Below are 20,655 nucleotides of genomic sequence, written 5' to 3' on the forward strand. Positions count from 1 at the left end.
AGTTAAAATCGAGACCACGAGGAGAGTCGGGACAAGAAATTTATTTCCCGAACTTTGCCTCTATTCTCAACATTAACTTTGTTGTAAGACAAAAATTTCTCCACTCTATCTAAGTAGAATTCCACAACAGCAAAAATTCGATCGACAAACTTTTACCATCTCTTAAAAATGACGTTTTGGGAAGCACTTTTTGCATGCCTTTTCTAGAAGCAGACATGTTTGCATATTAGAAAAACAAATGTACATGACAAAAAGCTCAAGCATTTGGAGTGCACATGAAAATGAGAGAATTGGATTCTCTCTTTTTCTTGAACAAAAAGAAAAAGTAGTCAAATTTTATTACAATTTAAGGACTCCCTTCTTTAAGAAAAGTAGAGAACTATTTAACAAATAAAACACCCAAAAGTTTGAGATCCCAAATTTGACAGATATGTCCAACAAAATAGGCCCATATGTTCCATTATGATTATTCCTTTTACAAACTTGATGAGGCAGCTTGGTGGGCCACTCCTACACCAAATTTATTTTAAATGATTAATTTGATTATGGAGAAGATTAAAGTGAAGATTATTTATTCAAATCTCCCTTTCATTATTAGCCCTTTGAAAGAAAATCAAATCAAGAGGTAATTTGATTATAAGCATTGGCGTTTGATGTGGGGACTAGGTTCGCACTAATATTTAAAGAGGGTTAAAATCTTGTTATGTCAATAAATCTAAAAATTTAAGATGATGAATTTAATCGTTTATTAAAATTTTAACAATAGAACTGAAAATTTACTTCGACCGGTTATTAATCTTCCCATCTATACCGAAAATCCTTAATAACAAGCTAGAGGCTATTATTTACAAAATTGACTTACACAAAAGCTTTCAATTAAAGAAAACAACTTTTTTTTTTAATTTGAGTTTTTTACAAAGTTGATTGTTTATGACTTCTAGTTAAATCTTCCTTTACACGCCCCTTCTTGTGTTACCGGTAATCGCTTGGGTTACATTCAATACTTGTTCACTTTTATGGTCATAGTTTGACGGGAAGAATTAATTTTGAATGCTAACGATCTTATCTGAAAGTATTACGTATGTTAATATAAATATAGTTCAATTTAAGATATTTATAACCTTCCTCTAAATTTTATAACCTATATTTCTTTATAAATCATAAGTTCATATACTATCTCATATAATTATAATATAATATAATATATGTTGAATTATAAATTTGTTTAAGGTTCTATTAGCTTTACGAACTTATATAATATTATATATTGTGATAATAACAAACTTTATTTGTTTTATATTTTAAAGTATCTATAGCATAAAGATCAGAAATAAACTCCAACCATTCTGATGTTAGAACCGGGCCTTTTGTGCTCCAGATTTTCGAGACTTTAAATCTCCATTTTAATCCTATTTTCTCCATATTTAAACTTCACCATTGGATTAAATCTAAATCTAACAACTCATATTTTACCCTAATCTTTTAGGCATCCTACTCTCCAACCTTACATAATTAGCTTGTTAAACTTTCTTCAACAAATTGTGAGTCCACTGACAAATATCTCTCCAGAAAGCTAAGTTCTTGCTATTATATTGTTTTTAAGTGTTAAGCTTCTGTATAGATTCTTTGTGAGAGCTTGTACTTCTATGAGAATATTGTTTATCTTTATTCAAGAATTTGTATTAAGGTTAAGGTGTGGGAGCAACTCAAGATTTAGTAAGTGATTTAATCCTTAAAAAAAAAAGATTTAATGGAGTTTGATTTTGAACTAATAAAAAGATAGCAATGCTATCATCTTGAGCTAGTAAAAAAGGTTGGATCCAAGTTAAACATAAAAAATAATTAGCTTGCAAAAAAAGTGGTTGATCGATTTGATTCTCATCCAGACTCGTATGAACTCTTAGAGGTGGAGTAAGAATGTCCGAATCATAAAAACTTCGGATGGCTTCCCTCCTCGCTATACTTTTATATTTTCACAGCTTAATTAGTGTTGAATTACTTGCTATTTAATTAAATTGGGCAACTCCGTACAGTAACTAATTTCAGCTTGCTTTTTAAATTGGTCTAATTGAGACTTAGTTTTGGACTTTTAATCTAACAAACAACCTTATTCCCCACTAGTTTTCCTATGATCTTATAATTTATTTTTTTTATTTACCATAAGTGGGAGGAGAATTTGAGCTCATGACCTCTTGTCAATATCGTTGAGTTAAACTCATGTTGACCAAAACAAAAAAAAATTGATTTCTAATTTTCTATTTGTTGATGTTGATATCTAGTTCACTGACATGTCCAACAGAACAATCATCAAACATCTCCTGTAGGAACAGATCTAGGCACCGGTGAGATGTTCTGCCAAATATCCTCCAACGATTAAGTTAGAGAATGAGATAAACAGGAAGATATCAAGAGCTTTAGTCAAATTTATGTAGTGAATTCCACTTACCTTGTTGGACAGGGGTCTCCTTCCTCTCTTACAGGTGAGAGTGCCATTCGAGGAGATTGCTTTGTTCGAGACGTATAGCATACCTCTCATACATTCCCTAACATGCGTTGTTGGAGGACATTCTAGGTATGAGATTCAGTTTTCATCGTCATCCACTATGTCTCCCGCTACTGACTCTACCGTTGTCAGGACGACGCGGGCACACCTATACATACTCTGTCGGGGTTGTGTCGCCCTTTTCGTTGGCCTGTCCTATTGCAGGGAACTTGATCTCTGTTGTAACATGAGTCAAGTTATTCGTCCACGTATATGCTAGATTTCTCACCCAAAACAATATTTAATAGATTTTATGATCGATGACTACGATTGAAATAATAATTAAGAACTAAAGTGTTAAGTGTGTTCGATAGATTAATGGAATTAGTTTATAGCTTAAACATAAGACAACAACGTCGGCATCTCAGACACAAGATTTGGGTTTTTTTTTCCCTCTTTTTTGAGTACAACAAGATTTGGGATTTCTTCCTTAACGTGTTCCTCTTTTTCCTTTATATTATATTCATTTTAAAAATAATTTGAATGGAATTAGTTTATATCAAAAAGTAATTATTTTGTCCCAAATTGGCTATCCGCCAAGGAATGGACATGCTTAACGCGGACCTCGACAGCTAATACTTCTACAACGCACGCGTTACATAATTAATTATTTAATGTTTTTTTTTTAATTTATGTTGCTATAGAATAAGGTTAATATAAATAATTTCACTTTTGAATTAATATTGATATTGTTACTTTTTTTTTTTTTTGTTAAATATGCAAACGGTATCAAAATCCACTATCTTTTTTAAGTATAGATATTGAGATTTGAACTTCGTAATGTTAAGAGAATAAGTTGAATACATTTACCGTTGGGTTATTATTTAAATTGTTTATAAAAGTTTTAACATTATTAATTAATAATAAATCAAACCACCGCAAATTTTAAATTTTAATATATCGTAGTATTATTCATTTTGTTTATAAATTTATCTTTGTATTTTAATTAATGTCATCAATAAACTATGTTAAAAAAAATGTAAAAATAAATTGTTACATTTTATTGGCATGTCTGAGAAAAAAAATTACTAGATTAATACATAATATCAAATATTTAATAATAAGGAAGATAATATTAGTCAGCCGTGAGAACCAAGTATATCTTTCAATTAAAAATTCTAAATATATAATCGACGAAAATTAAAAGGTAAAACTACCTATGTCAACAATAAACATTAACTACAATAGTTGAGAAAACAAATTAAATATCAAAGAGACAAACAAAAATCAAACGTATTGTGAGAATTGTGACCAATCAAATCTAATTTTTGGGTCGAGTGATGATATACTCAATTGACAAAAATCAATTAATTTCAAAAGGTTAAAAAGATGTATTTTGATCTATAAATTTTCACTAAACTTTCAAAGATAATAATTTGGTCTTTGTACTTTAAAATAAGTTATAATTTAATCTTCATCGTTAAAAATTGTTAGATTTAACAGAAACCTGACGTAGATGAAAATCTTTCAAAATAATAATTTGGTCTTTGTACTTTAAAATTAGTTATAATTTAATCTCCGTCGTTAAAAATTGTTAGATTTAACAGAAACCTGACGTGGAGGATCTATATGATCCATGTGTATGAATTAAATTGCCAGACAATAAATAAAAATTGAGAGACGAAATGTATTTTTTTTAACTGAGTTTGAATTTTAATATCGGAAAAAAGAAGAAGAACAAAAAAAAAAAAGAAGAAAAGAAATAGAAATGAAGTAAAATGGAAAAACCGTCAGAATCGGAGGGAGAACTTAGAAAACCATGTTAATGGGGTGCACGCAAGGACACGTTCCATCACCATGACCCGAAGGCGAAAACAAAACAACACGGTTTAGACGCTGTGAGTTTTCCAAGTGGGTCCCACCACCAGATTGCTTTCCAATTTATTTATTGCCCAAATTGTGACACGTGTCTTTTCTTAGATGCAAGCCCAGCCCACAGTGACAGCGAGGAGGGCGGGAACAAGAATTTCGCTTTTACCCATTTTGTCCTTCCCACCCACGTCTCCCCAAAATATAAACTATTACATTATATTTTTCCTGTTACTTAAATATCCTCATTTTTACTCTTAAAATAATAATAATAATAATAATTTTTATATTCTCTCATCAAATTTTCTTAGTTGACTTTTATTTTGCTTGGAGAATTGACTTTGATCACATTGCATCCTGCATACATGAACTTCGTCTGACACTTTTTTTTGTAATGTTATTAGCTTTAATTTAATACATTTTCAAGCATTTCGTGGAGTTTTCCCCTTGAAATAATTGAAAAAATAAAGGCCAAGATGATATTATGTAAGAAGTTCAATTAACTTTTTTAAAAAGTGTTTTCCCCTTTATTTTATTTATCTATTGTTTGTTCTTTTTGTTTTCTTTTAAAATATTTTCTAATACAATTTTGAAATAATTTAAAATTTTAGTGAATCTTTAAAGTTGAATTTTGAATTTTGAATTTTGTGTATAATAAATTCCTAAATATTAAATGTTATTATATAAGATTCATGGATATGTTAGTCAAGACATCAAAAGTTTAGGAATAGATTAGACACTATTAAAATTAAAAAAATATATTCAATACAACTTTAAAAATTTATTTAAGAACTAAATTGTAAATTTAACAAAACTTCACATGAGTGGTAGGTATGAAATATGAATAATGAATCTCCTCAATCATTTACAAATATCATTCATTTGAAGAAACGTCATTAATTACTAAACTAAACTAAGTATTTAAAACAGTTGAATTTAATTTAAAATGCAGAAGTAATATTATTAGGAGGGGTAAAAAAAGGAAAAGGTTGAGGGATGACAGAATCTTAGAGACGCGGCATGTTGGTTGGGCGAGGGTATTTTGGGGATAACGAGTATTTTATTTATAGACAGAGAATTGGCGATGGCCATGGCCTACTCTGAATTTTCCTTTGGGCTCAGAGCCTGCAACTCCTGCTGAGTGAAGAAGAGAAACCAAAGCACAGTGCCATGGAAGTTTTCAGATCAAATCCTTTCACTTTCACCTTTCTTTTTTCTCTTTTTCTTCTCGTCTTTTCTACTGCCGCTACCACCTCTGACCTCCCCTCGCTAAGCTTCCATGGTACTCTATTTTCCCTTTCTGAATCTTGTTTGCTCTTCCTCTCTAGGTGTTTTTAGTTGCTAACTGCTTGTTTGTTTGTGTGTGTGTATTTCTGCTTTTGGTGGGATCGAAACAGTTGGTCGAGGAGAGTTGGTTCGAGGAGCTGTGGAGCAGTGGAAGACGGGGAGGAATCTAGCGGAAGCGACAGTGGATAACTCGTCCTTGATATTGGCCGAGGGTAGGACGCAGAGAAAAGATCCACTTGATGATTTTAAGCGCTATACTGGGGGTTGGAATATCAGCAATGAGCATTACTGGGCTGTGAGTTTCTTTCTAATCTAATTTTGTCCTTTCTGTACATTTTGAATAGCCGCTGCAAACTGAATCCTGCTTTCCTTTTTTTTTTTTTTTGGGGGGGGGGGGGGGGGGGGGGGGTTGGTTATTATCATATATTGTGATTAATTTAGGTTGAACTTACGCGGGGTTTTGAATTTCTCAAGCTATTTGCTCATCTTCCACTTGCTATGTGGCTATTAGATATCGATTTTTCTTATCATTTCTTTGTTTCAGTTTATAATTAATTTGACTTAGATTTTTTGTTCTGGAATGATCTATTAATGTCATGGATTCAAAATCTGTATAGTTGCCTTTTCGCTAGTCATTAAAGAGGGATTTAGAATGTTTAGTAATCAGAGAAGGGGAAAAGGAGCTTTGATTTGACTTCTGTTTGTAAATTCGTGGGTTGAGTTGGTTAGGGATAGTGATTAGTTTAATTTGAAGACTTTGCATCGTCTGTTTCACTTAGATTTTTTTTTTTTTAATTAAGGAATGGATTATCTTTGTTCATAGTTGGCTTGATTTCGCGCCAACTTTGACTTGTAATTGTTATTATGATATTCTTGAAGCGTTTGTTTTTATACTTTATTTTGTTAACTTATTTGCTCTCTTGGGTGTTTTGCTTTTATTCTGATAATTCTCTTGTTATGCAGTCGGTTTCCTTTACAGCGGCTCCCTTCTTTGTCATTGCTGGCATTTGGTTCATTCTCTTTGGATTTTGTTTGATGTTCATCTGCCTATGCTGTTGCTGTTGTCCAAGGGAGCCTTATGGCTATTCTCGATTAGCTTATGCTCTTTCTCTCATTTTCCTCATCCTCTTCACCATTGCAGCAATGTAAAATCTTGCTCCATTTCTATTTTTTTCCCCCATCCTTCTCTATATGTTTCAATATTTTGAAATTTCATCTTCGAATTTTAATGTTTGGTTCAGTGTCGGGTGTGTTGTTTTGTACACGGGTCAGGGGAAGTTTCACAGCATCACATCAAGGACATTGGACTATGTAGTGAATCAAGCTGATACAACAGTTGATAACCTTGACAAGGTGTCAGGTTACCTCAGTGCAGCTAAGAGTATAGGAGTTGCATCAAGATTTCTTCCTGGAGATGTCCAAAGCAAAATCGATGAGATTGATAAATTGATTAACTCTTCTGCTACAACTCTTTCTGAGACGACTGGAAATAATTCAAAAGATATCCAATATGTACTCGATCATATGTAAGTGGTAGCCATTTTACTATATTATGGTGCTTGCTTATCTGACTATTAACGGTTTCATTGACCTATTGCACTGCAGAAGGTTGGCTCTTATAATTCTTGCTGCTGTCATGCTCCTTCTGGCATTTCTTGGATTTTGTAAGTGTTTATACTTCTCAGTACTTTAAGATACACTTGAAGATTTTATCAATCCAATCGAGCTCATTGTTTATATGTTTTTTTTTTTTTTGGCTATCTGTTGCAGTATTTTCCATCCTTGGGATGCAGTCTCTTGTATACTCGTAAGTTTATAGCTCATATTTTACTAATTAATTCAAATTGATTACGATATTAAAGCATATATTCTTCCACACGTATTCCGTGTGATGAACACTTGGTCCCTGATGACTGCAGTTTGGTGATCATTGGTTGGATTCTTGTTACTGGCACATTCATCTTGTGTGGCGTTTTTCTCCTCCTTCACAAGTAAGTTTGTTTCTTCATGACTGGGTTACAGTTCTCTATTTCCTGGATCTGCACATAGTAGTTCTCTATGGAAAATTGCATTAGATCTAGTTTTAGGACAGTTCATTTATGTGTTCTGCTTGACATTTTGAACTCAATGATAAGCTGAAATTATGACTTCAAGCATACCCTCATGAATAGGAGAGGCTACCTACCTGTTCACTGGCCTCACTAGGCAGGCACATGGGAAGGGGTTCTGATGAGGGAAGCACATAATCTCCATCAACTTTTTAATGTAGTGCATACCTTTTTTCCCCTTATATCTACAAGTTATTAATGAAAAGTGAATAGGGATTAAGCTTTCTTGACATTTTGTACTTCACTGGAATTGGAAGCATGTTCGACTTTCTTGGAACTATGTATATCGGGTCTAAACATTTGTGAAGTTTACTAAATTTGAAATGTTAAGGCAAACCTCTCTAATTTCGTATATAATTTTAAGCTTTACATGAGAGGTAATCCTATGTGATGCAAGTCTGCTGACTTCTTTTCTTATTACACATTAGTGTGGTAGCAGATACATGTGTGTCAATGGATGAGTGGGTTCAAAACCCAACTGCCCATACAGCTTTGGATGACATCCTCCCATGTGTGGACAATGCCACAGCCCAAGAAACTCTCACACAATCAAAGAATGTAGCATTTCAACTTGTTAATGTGGTTAACAGTGTCATCACTGGGATTGCAAATCGTAACGTCCCACCAAATGTTGGACCACCCATATATTTCAATCAATCTGGTCCATCAATGCCCATCCTCTGCAATCCATTTCATTCAAATCTTACCGACCGATCATGTGCATCGGGTGAAGCAGAACTGCGGAATGCTACAGAGGTAAGAGAATTAACAAAGCATCAATCTAAACGTTAAAAGAAGTTTTTGATTGCCAAAGGTTTTCAGAGTCTACTTGATTGGCCCAACAAGTCCCCGTTTTGGGTGAAGCAAATTACTTCTTGTACAATGGCTTTTATATCCATTATCCACCTTAAAGTTGTCTTTTATAGCTTTATGACAAGCCAGGAAACTGGTACCATAACCTTTGAGGGGGATCTTGTAAATGTTGTCGTTGTCCCAGGCAAGTTCATCTTGAACTCATTTTTCTTTTACAAAAAGGTCTGCCCCTCCCATCTAGAGTTTTCGGCGACCTCTCTTAGTGTGTCTCTTTGCTTGGCACGAGTCGAAAACAACCTTTGTGCCATATAAACTTATTATATTCTATGTATAAAGGAGGAATGTGAAATATTTCATTTTCCATGTAGGTTTGGAAGAACTATATCTGTGAAGCTTCAGCTTCTGGTACTTGTACAACTCCTGGCCGGCTGACCCCAACCTACTACAGTCAAATGACAGGTGCAGTAAATGTAAGCTATGGATTGTATAAATATGGTCCATACTTGGTTAGTTTGCAAGATTGCTCTTTTTTGCGGCAGACGTTCACAGACATACAAGACCACTACTGTCCCGGTTTGCGTCGATATACACAGTGGATCTACATTGGATTGGTTCTGGTGTCTGCAGCCGTGATGCTGTCATTAATTTTCTGGGTTATCTATGCCAGAGAGCGACGACATCGTGTATATACGAAGAGCCATACAGCCAATTATGCTCAGTGAGAACGAAGAAAACCGCAGTAGGGATTGCACATCCATGTATGTTTGTAGGTACATCTTTTACCTAGCTCTCTCTCCCCATTACATTAGAAGTTATTTATTTTTGTACAATATGTTTATTTTCCCTAGTTATGGTATTCTTGAAACATGAATCAATTTCCAAACCTATAGTTTTGATGGGTGCTTTGTAGATACCTAAAGGACTTTATTGGTCTTGACCTTTCACTTTGACAAGTTTTCAATGGTTTGTATATGTAAGTTCATTACTTTTCTTCTTAAAATATCTTAGGCTATTTAAAATATTGAGACCTTGAAAATAAAACAAGTTTTTGTGGTCCTTATCAAGGATTCAAATGTTGATATCGACGCGAGGGAAATGACAAAGTCTCAATTTTATTGAAGGATAGATACTTTTAAATTATTGGCATCTTGTTCAAAATTTATACTTCTTTATTACGTAATCCTATATAGTTGAGGAAGAAAAACAAGAGTCTTGATATTGTTTTCCCATGAAGCAGTGTCATTATTTTGATTTTGAAGTGAAAATTCATCTCATGAATTTGTTTAAATGGAATCAAAGAATGTTTTAGAAGGACCCACGAGTAAACCGACATTTTATTTAGGCAAAAAAGAAAACAATTTAGTGAAGTCTATTTGTATGAAGAAGGGAGAATGTGGGAGTAAAAGTCTTGGATTTGTCCCACTTGGCCGTCCAAATCTTAATTATTTGCTGCTTTGAATTTTCTTTATGGCCAAACAGAAAGAAGAAGAAAAAAAGTATACGCAAAGGGAAGTAAGATATTGAGAATAATTATCTTGTCATTAAAGTTAGATTAGTCCCTAAATTATAATCTCTTCTCCACTAAGCAAACAGCTCACAGTATAATCTATAATTATTGGGATTAAAACTGAGATTGCCAAGTGGATCTCCCTCTTCTTTCTTAATCAACTTCCCTATCATTCATATTTAAAAAAAAAAAAAAAAGAAATCAAACCATTCATACCACTTTCTCCATGCATTGAACCACCTTCCTAATTTGGAGCATTCATTAATTTCCTTGTTTTACAAGTAAACTTAAGTTATAATTATCTCCATAAATCTGATAACATTTCAATTTATTAAGTATCTTTTAGTGTTAGTTTAATTATAAATTTTAACTAATCTAACATTCAAAATCCTTCTATCTCACATGCAATATCGTCTAATTGATGAACTCCTGTTTTATCATTTTCTTCTTTCATTTCAAAATTTAAAATGAAACTACCAAAGAAATGGGTGGAAAATAAGATAGGACTTCCAAGTTCCAACCATTGACCCAAAAGTTTATTATTTATTATTATTATTATTATTTATTTTATTATATATATATTTTTTAAATTGAAGAAGAAAACTAACGTGTGAACTCAAAATATCTCGCAATTCCCAAATTTCCGGATAGTTAAAAACGTCTTGAAATTAATTACGTCCGAACAAATTGCAATTTCGATTTCCAAATTCCAATGATCCAACGAGCCAAACAAATTGCAGTTGTAATTTAATTCTTGAAGAACATCGAGGGGTAGTGAAGTAATTACGATTCTAACTCACTATAAAAATAGAAAAGCCTTCAAAATCCTCCAAAACTCTAATCCACCAATCTTCTTCCACAAGTTTCCCTCACAAAAAGGAGAATCAGTTCACAAAAACAAAAAAAAAAAAATTCACTCCCAAATTCCTCCTCGAGCATTTGAACTAATTTCCATGGCCTCAAATTCTGCCCCCTCCAAACGCAGGTGCCTCTGTTCTCCGACCAACCATCCCGGCTCTTTCCGCTGCAGTTTTCATCGGAACCGCCGCAAGGTCGTCTCCGCTACGTCCTCATCCTCCATTGCTGCCATTTCCACTGCGCAATTGGATCTCGCGATGTTGGCGAAGGCGAACGCGCTGAGGGCGTTTCTTCTGCAGATCATCAAGCCGTCGGGTAACGATCCTCAGCGGCGGAGGAATTTCAACCCGAGGCCTTCCAGGTTTTGCTTGATGAACAATCATGGAACAGGATTGGCTGTTTCTTGAATTTAGTTTCTGAATTCTGGATGTTCTTCCGAAAAACTTCGCCGATTTCTGTTCTCGCTCTTTTGCGGACGAGTTTGTATGTAGTGTGCGTGTACATACATTCAAGAGGACATTGCATTAATTAGTGCGATCTTCGAAATTAGAATTAGTCTTTTCTTGATTCGATCTTGTATATATTCAAGAATCGGAAGATAATTCGAAAAGCATCTGGAAATATTGTTCATGAAGAACTGTATTCAGTCGGTTATCAATTCGTGTTCTTAGGAATTCAATTCATAATGGATGAAAATTTATTCAACTTCAACTTCTTTGTGCTTGTGGATTTCGCCAATTTTTGGGGAATCTCTCTGTTTTTTAGAGAGATTTTTTCTTTGGAATATTGTTGCTTTCAATGTGACTTCAGTATTCATTGGAATCTACGCCATGGCGAGATTTTCTGAATCAGAATAGTTAATGCTATCATGTTTCTCAATCAAATCAATTCTCTGTTGAGCAATGTAAAATTAAATTAAATTTACTTCACTTAGATCTTAAGCAAGATTTATTAGTACTGATCTTGCAGGGCGTGCCGTGGCCTAATCTGGGGAAATCTATTAAAATAATTATATGAGAATTCATATTAAATGAATGTAGCATGTTTGTTGGTGTTGGTATGTGATAATAATTACAATAATTATTATGCAATTTCAGTTATCTTTATGTTAATCTCTCTTCCTACATTTCTCGCTCCAGCATGTCAAAAATTTAATAATAGTTAGTAAAATAATAAATATTGATTAGTCAACACCTAAATAATTTTTATTTATCGTTCCCTCCCCTTTACCATTCCTAATTAAGATGCTTCATTATTTAACGTGTGTTCCAACCACTATTTACATCTCTACCCTTACAAAATATAATAACCTAATAATAATAGTTAGGAATATTATTTTAATATTATTATATAATGATTTAGAAGCTTATACTTTGGGTTGGTATGCTAACATGGACTTGACTTATTCCAACATTTCCTTTTATGAGAGTATCAAATACCCCAATCAACCAAGTAAAAGTGGTCAAACTTTTTCTTTTTTTGGGGAGACTTAGCTTGAAGAAGAGATTCCTAATATAATAAATAATAAATGTTCACATCAATTCTTTCTTATTTAATGGCCACAAAGACACACAAACACATTGCACCAATTGGGACATTTCCCATTGCCCTTCAATTTTGATCACTCTTTTTTCAAAAACAGAAGGGCTTTCTCAAAATGACGACATTTTCACTCGCTCCTCTAGCTTTTGACATTTGTTCGTGTTGAATAGGCAATTTTGTAACATCGCTTTTCAATCATTTAATGCAAATCACTTAACAATTACAAATGAAGATTGGTTCGTTAATTTTCGAATCCTGACTATTTTAAAAAAGAGAAATTTGATGTTTTACATTTTGTAATTATATATTAAACAAAGTATGTTTGTACTTCTAGGAGAGAATCTCAATATTAACATAAACGTATTTGGTTAAAAAATACCATGTGATTGTGAATTGAATTGTATAATGAAGAATAAGGAAGGGAAAAAAGGAGGTGGAATATGAACCTTCAAAGTTTGAGAAAAATCAACAGCATGTGGTTGTGTAAAGTCATATTTTTCAAACAAATAAAATAATTATTGTCTATGGTATTAATTTATTATAATGAAGAGGACCACAGCGAGAGGCAAGAGCATAGAACAAATTCAAAACTAGACCCATAAATACTTTTCATTTCAGTGATCACCGCCCAAAGTGGAGGAAAAACATTTTTTTCCCTATAATTTTAATTTTATAAAATTATTTTAATACTTATTTTTTATTTTTAAAATATTAGAAGTAAGTGGGTTAAGTGCTGGATTTTGAAAAGACCAAAATTTAAGTTAAAATCATTGATGAAAAATGGATAGAATGTGTATCTCGACTAATCTCACAAACCAGTCGACTGATTCTATTGAGAATCCATTCTCTCTCAATTTATTCTAAATCTCTTTGACTAATAAAGTAAGTTAATTCTTTTTCGGTCTTAAAAGCTTCTATTTCCAGATGAATTAAAATCAAATTGTGGCAAGATATTTTGAAATTCATGTTTTCAAAATATAATTTTTTTTTTCCTATTGAAATCATCATTTAAAATGTCAGATTATAGAAAACCATATCTTTCTAAAGACAATTTATTACACACTAAAATCAACGTTCTTAGAGCGATGAGAAAAAACGTCTGCTTAGAAAATAAATAAAATGTCTAGTTTGATTTTTTTATTTTTTTTATTTCATTTATTAGGATCAAAATTTTAGTAGAACATTCCACCTACTTATTTGTAAGAGATGTAGCCCTATAAAATTGAATTATTAAAGAATTTTCATTACATTTAAAATTTGTGTTATCATTCTATAAAAGAGGATCGAAATGATTGTTTTTTAAAAGTAAAATGACTAAAACGTCGACATGAATAAAAATTGAGAATACAAAGATAAAATGAATATTAACCAACTTTTGCTATAACAAAAAGTTCGGTAAAAGTTAGCATGGAGTATAAAAGCAGGATTTCATCCATATAAATTATTGAGTTTTATAGTTCATGAAATTAGTAAATTTATAGTTTGAGATAAGAAAATCTAAATAATAGCATATTAATAGGTATAGGTTCGCTTCCAATTACCTTTGAATTATATAAATCTAACAACAAATATTTCTTTTATACTCTATTATTTCTCTTTTTATTTATTTATTTTTCACTATAAATAATTTAAGAATTTATGTCCAATATTAAAGGTATTAAATTTTTCGTTTGATCGAGTACGTTTTGATAATATTTTTATTTCTTGTTTCTTGTTACCTTTTTTTAATAAAGAAAAAATAGAATGTATACATTGGATGACTATTTATTATTTTTTGTTATTTTTTTTATTGAAAGAGAAACAAAAACCTTTAGATGATTATTTATTATTTATTATTCTTTTTTATTTTTGAAAAAGAAACAAAAACATGGTTGATGATCCTTCCTTGTTTTTCTTTCTTTTCCTTTTTAATTCTAAATTAAAAATATATTTTCATACGAAATTTTATATTTTTAAATTAAATATTAAATATTTTATGTTATTTTTTTAATATTTATTATACATTTTTAAATTAATAATAATAAAATAATATTTTTTATTATATTTAGAAGAAAAAAAACTGGAAAGGGAAGAAGAAGCTAGAAACTTTTTCTTTTTTCTCTTTTTGTCCTTTTCAAAATTTTTACACAATTTTATAAACGTTTATCTAAAAATAAAAAACGAAAAATAGAAACAAGTTATTAAAGGCCCGTTTGGTAATATTTTCATTTTTTGTTTGTCGTTTTCATTTTTCTTAAGAAATGTAAGCGTTTTGCAACTATCTATATTTCTTGCTTATCTTTATCTAAGAATATTTTCAAAATTGTATAGAAATTTTGGAAACAATCAAAACAAATTTCTTATTTCTTATTTCCATTTCCAATTTTTTCTAAAATATAAATACAAATACTATTTTATTGAATTCATTAAGGCAATGCAATTCATTTTTGTTTATTAAAAACAACAAACAGAAATATTAGCAAAGGGACCCCAAATTTATCAAAAATTAGAAACAAGAATGTTACATGAAACTTAATATAATTTAAGCACAAATATTGAAGATACGGTAGATCTTTGAGCATACTAACCACTAAACTAATGTCTACCAAACCAAAAGCCATAATAATGATGTACCATTCTTTCTGTAAAAAAAAGATTACTCTCGAACATGATCTCACCTAAATATTATAAAGTTGTTATCATTACATTAAGAAGAAGATTGATTTTAACAAGAACAATTTTTAATTGATACCAAAGCCTAATACATGCCCAAAATGGGGTTTTCTAATTAATTGAAAAAAGAAGAAGAAAAAGTAAATAAAAGAAATAGCCATGGTCCCATATTACCAACTTTTAGTAATTAGTGGCAAATCAAGAGATGAGCTCAACCACTAATATATATTTTTTAATTTAATCATGTCAATATTTAATTCATGTCCTTATCCCAATTGAACCCTACCTTAATTTTATATGTTGATGTGGATGAATATTAAGTGAGAATTGCAAAGAATTTGTATATATCATTTTAGTACTAGAGCTTCGAATTGTATTTTATTCATTTTAATTTGGTTAACTAAAATTAATTAGATTTAATTAATAGTAAAGAGATCCCATGTTTTAGTGAACATTTTGGTTTGGTTGGAGAAGACAGCATTGTGGCTGCCTCCAACGTACGTCAAGCAATGCTGGAGGTGACATGGATTAATGATCTTAATAATGCTTATAATTATTTTAATTATATACATTACATTATATTTAATATACTTTTTTAATACTGCATTTAATATACCTGTTCAATTTTTTTGAATATTTAGAACTAAGTTCAACTTTTTTTTTTCTTATTTTTAATTTTATTAAGAAATTTAAGCATTTGACAACTATTTAATATTTTTTTGCTTTTCATTGTTTAGAAACATTATCACAATTGGATAGAAATTTTGGAAACAATAAAAATAAGTTTTTTTTCTCGTTTGTAATTTGTTTCAATACAAATAAAAATTTTGTTTTATCATTTTTTAATCCACCAGGTTATAAACGGCCATGCAATTCTATTTTTTTTATTGGAAAAAGGGTAAACAAAAATAATTTTAGTATATGACATGTGAGAGATAGGGATTCGAACTCACAACCTTTTGCTACGATATAGGTGTCTTGATTCGTTGAGCTGTTAGTTAATTATAATTTTATGTTAATTATTTAGATTTAATTGAAATTATGAAAGATGTTACTTCATATAATATATGCAATTAATCATATGTTTTTTCACATGAATAATAGGGATCCCATTATATAACTTATTTTGATTTTTTTTTAACAAATATTTGAACCTCAAATCGAAACACTTTGAAACCAAGGCTGAACCATCAGTAATATAGAACAATATGCCCAAAATCAATCTGAACAAATTTATATGATATTTTTTAACATTATTTATAATATTTGACTTATATTATTGTATTGGGTATAACTGGAATTTTAATTTCCTACATTATTTGGCAATTCAAACAATTAAAATGAAATTTCATAATTTCTCTAACAAGCTAAAAACAAAAAATTTCACGTTTATGAGAAAAAAAAACAAATACAACATCATCACGTCATTGCAATCGAAGAGGATAATACCGAGTCAGTATGTACACATATAAATTCAAAATTTAGCATTTGTCGTATCTTGACGTGACAAGCTATATATAGATAACTATGAGTGATTTTTATAGCTCCATGTGAAATTATTGTTGATATTTGATGGGTGATATTCAGGTACATTGTTCGTCAATAATATTTTCTATTTTTATATTTACTTCAAAACCATCAATTTAGGAGGATTCAGTATGGACCGCTATGCCTTGCTTAGCACGATAACACGATAACATAGCAAATAGTACGCGATTGGAAGAATGGAGTTTGGATGAATTAGAAATTTAGAAATGGGTAAGAATGGAAGTTTATATGAAAGTTAGGAAGAGAGAAGAAGAGGATAGGATTGAGCTTTCTTGTGCGAACATGAAACAACCAACTTTATAGTAATAATGGCCATGACAATGAGTTGTTTCTCTTTTGCCCCAAAAAAAAAAAGAAAAAGAAAAGACTTACAGTCATATGATGCTCAAATGGAAGATGCCAGCACCAATAACATCACCAGCCTGTGACCCTTCTTTATTTTGGTCACCCCCAATACAAAACTAAATGGGATATGGTGGGACCACTGAAAAAATGGAAAAAAAAAAAAAAAAAAAAAAGCCCAAAGGCACCAACTTTGTTTAAAGGGCAATGCCCAATTGCATTGTAATGGTATCCCCTAATTAAGGAGCTGCCACCCACCATTTTTTTTTTTATTGTGTGTGGGGAGAAAATTAACTTTTAAATTATTTAAAAGGCTTAATAGATGTTGGAGTTATGGTACTGATGTTTAAAAGGTTTCAATTTTATTGATGTAAAAACGATTAAAAAGTAAGCTTACATGACATGATATTGGGTGATTATGCATCTAGAAACTAAAATTTTCAAATTCCGTCTTCTAATTTTCTTTCGATTTATCAAATATCATGTCAAAGTATATTTAGTATCAATTATATCATATGAAATAATATAATTAATTAAAAATGTAAAAACTAAAATAAAATTTTTCTAAGCAATAGTAACTAAGTTGAGAAAAAATTTACAAAAATATAGATACCAAAACATATATTTAGTCTAGGATAGGAGTGCCTCCCAATCTCGATGGTAGAAGTCATACTATTTTTTTTTTAAGTAGAACTTGTAGGGATGGGCGATCGAACTCATAACCTTTTGGTTGTAGATATATCTCAATTATTGTTGAGCTATGCTATTTTGACAATCACACTAAAATTTTGGTAACTATTTTTTTTTTCTGAAATATCTCTTTTATTTTCTTTTCTATATTTTCTTTCTCCTAACCGTATCGAGAACATAACCATCTGATTTCTAATCTTGAGATAAGTTATGTTTTAGTCTGCTAGTTTGGTAATTGATTGTGCAAGGAGTGGATTTTATGTTTAAATACTATTTTGATAATGTATTTTTGTGTTTTAATCATTTTGGTTTCTGTATTTTCACATTTTGTTCGTTGAAGTCTATAGACTTTCAAAATGTCGGTTTTGATATCTGTAATTTTAAAAAAGTTTAAAATATACTAGTATAAAAAAAATAATTTGAAAGTATAGGAATTAAAATAACAAGTACAAAAGATAAAAATAAAATTTTTATTGGGACTAAAATCATATTTAATTAAATTTTAGATTTTAATAGCAGAAGGGAAAAGGAAGGGGCGAAGAAGCAAAAGAAGAAAGTTCCAAAGGAAGCCGAGTCAAAGGCATGCGCCCGTAGAATATTTGACAATTTAGACTTTAAAATTTTGAAATTTTCAAGCCGCAGCCAGCCGTCCACCGCACCGTGCCCACTTATCGAATTTTCCTTTTCACATCACATTTTAAGTATAATTTAATACCACATTAACCCATTAATTACTTCTCTCTTTTTAGTTTTTCCTATAATTTTTTTTTGTTTACTTTTTATTTTTTAAAATTAAGTTCATTGTTTGCAATTTTATTTTTTAAATTGTTATTAGAGACATATCAAGACTGTTGCACATTTTAAAATTATCTTTCTTTTAAATATTTTTATTAATTAAATGTAATAGAGTTGCATAACCTTAATTTTATAAATCATCTAATTACAATTACCATGGTCTGAAATAGATTTCAATATAATACTACAAATTTGCTTAAAATATGTCCATTCGAAATAAAGCACTTAATCATTGTCTCCTGTTGTTGAATTAAAAAAAGTTATTTAAATAATAAAATCGATGCATTTGATCATTTTGTTCACGTAATGTGTTGTCCAAAAAGTTATTTGCATCCACTTCATTAATTAATCAAAAGAACACACAAGACTCGTGTGAGGAAATTTGTAACACTCACTTTAGTTTATTGGGAATGCCGAGCCATAAGTCTCTTGTTTGGCTTTTCTTTCCAAAATTTAAAATTAAGTTATTATTTGTTGCATTTATGACTGGCACGAGAAATTTTATCATCTCATTTTTGCATTTTAATTTTAATTATTTTCTATAATACTTTGATCATTCATTCATCCTCTATCTTTCCATCCCTCTAAATTTCCTCTAGTTCCACCAATTTTCTCTCACTTCTCTCCCTAAGATTCACACTCTAAATTTTCTCAAAATTCACCCATTATTTTTCTCTCATTTTCTCCACTGCACCACTTTTTGTTTCCAAATATTTTATTTCAACTCCTGCAAATTCCAATTTTTTCAAATATTTTTCTCAGTCAAAAACTTCATTTATCTCTCTCTCTTAATCTTTCATTATTATTTTTCTGTTTGGTTCACTTATTCTTATTGATCCGTTCAAATTCTTTACTCAAATTATTATTTATTTTAGTTTATATTTAAAATTGTCAAGATAAAAATATAATATTTGGAAAGAAGAGATAAAATTAGAAAGACAGAAATTGAGAGGGAGAGAAATTTATAAAGATTGAAGATAGTGTTTAGAAATAGAGATAAAATTAGAAGAATTGAGAGAGATTTGTGTTTGAATGAGAACATTACTTTTTAAAATAATAGTATTAAAATGATACATTTCACGCCCGATATTAAAAAAAAAGGAAATAATAGTAAATCACAAAATAATTTATATGTTAACGACCAAGAAAAAAGAATTAAAAATTTTAAAAAACAAGGAAAAACAAGAAGCACAAATTTAAGAAAAATAAGAAGCACACATTATTATTTTTTATTTTTGAGAAGATGGGAAGCACAGATTTAATATAGAAAAGATAAAAGAATATCAATTATGTCACCTATTGTTTTAAGAGTTTTAATTCAATCTATTTAATCTTATTAAATTGATATATATGAAATTCACTAAACTTTTTCTTTTTCCTTTTTTTACTTAATCTTAAATTATATTTTTTCTCATGACTTAGTAGAAAATTTAAAAAAATTGAGAGCCAAATTGAACCTTCAAAATAAAAAAATAAAAAAATAAAATTATTTTGTTTAAAATTTCTAAAAATGAAAATCGTTAAATTGGTTAGGAAAGCTTTGGAATAAAGGAAGAAAAAAAAAGGCCCCTCTGCCATGGGACCATACTCCCATGTGAAATACTTCCCCCCAAAGTTTCTCCTGGGGCCCACCATAAGAACAGGTGTCCACTTTCAACCCCATAAATTATTATTTTTTAAATTAAAAAGTATTATTATTATAAAAAAAAACTCGGGAATAATAAAAAAACCGCCCACGGGAACAGATATGGGGTACGTGGAATGCAGATGGACTGTGTCAGACCGGTAATTCATAGTACGTGGAACTTTGCTTTTCAGCATTCCTTGAAACTGTCACCCAAAACGGCACTCAATTTTATCGTTTTGCCTTTTTTGTTTTTCCTTTTTAATTATTGGAGCAGCCCATAGCTTTACAAATAAAACCGTTCTCTCTTTGGAATATGGATCCCAACCCTAACCCAACTGCCCCCCTCTCTTGGTTAGGTTTAAATTTTCGCTCCATTTCCCCTAAATGCCCTTCTATTTTGGCACTTTCACAAATTTGGTAATTCATTATTATTTCGTTATTTCTTCTAAAAATTAAAACTAAAATTATAAGTAAAATATTGCATTGACCGACTTTTCAACAATTCAATACTTTGAATCAGTAAAAAAATATTTAA

At 30.5% G+C, this 20,655-nt stretch overlaps 2 protein-coding genes across 2 annotated transcripts; both read left to right on the forward strand.

Annotated features, from left to right (window-relative positions):
* Positions 1-5,436: 5,436 nt before the first annotated feature.
* Positions 5,437-9,544, forward strand: LOC111007080 (plasma membrane fusion protein). The gene is made up of 9 exons (XM_088125653.1): positions 5,437-5,633; positions 5,749-5,933; positions 6,602-6,783; positions 6,880-7,164; positions 7,244-7,302; positions 7,409-7,445; positions 7,558-7,629; positions 8,175-8,502; positions 8,928-9,544. Exons 1-9 carry the CDS (start codon positions 5,522-5,524, stop codon positions 9,279-9,281), a joined length of 1,614 nt encoding a protein of 537 aa, XP_087981779.1. The 5' UTR covers positions 5,437-5,521; the 3' UTR covers positions 9,282-9,544.
* Positions 9,545-11,019: 1,475 nt separating this feature from the next.
* On the forward strand, positions 11,020-11,331 carry LOC111006991 (uncharacterized). The gene has a single exon (XM_022279118.1). The coding sequence runs from the start codon at positions 11,020-11,022 to the stop codon at positions 11,329-11,331; it is 312 nt and encodes a 103-aa protein (XP_022134810.1).
* Positions 11,332-20,655: the final 9,324 nt, after the last annotated feature.

This window comes from Momordica charantia (assembly GCF_013281855.1).
Source record: "Momordica charantia cultivar OHB3-1 chromosome 6 unlocalized genomic scaffold, Mcharantia_2.0 BLBB01000006.1, whole genome shotgun sequence".
Lineage (NCBI taxonomy): Eukaryota > Viridiplantae > Streptophyta > Magnoliopsida > Cucurbitales > Cucurbitaceae > Momordica > Momordica charantia.

Excerpts from the sequence above, each read along its gene's own strand:
- LOC111006991 (XM_022279118.1), top strand. The coding sequence starts at position 11,020 with ATGGCCTCAAATTCTGCCCCCTCCAAACGCAGGTGCCTCTGTTCTCCG.
- LOC111007080 (XM_088125653.1), top strand. The coding sequence starts at position 5,522 with ATGGAAGTTTTCAGATCAAATCCTTTCACTTTCACCTTTCTTTTTTCT. Across the intron at positions 7,303-7,408 it reads TCTGGCATTTCTTGGATTTT|TATTTTCCATCCTTGGGATG; the intron begins GTAAGTGTTTAT and ends TATCTGTTGCAG. Across the intron at positions 7,446-7,557 it reads ATGCAGTCTCTTGTATACTC|TTTGGTGATCATTGGTTGGA; the intron begins GTAAGTTTATAG and ends TGATGACTGCAG.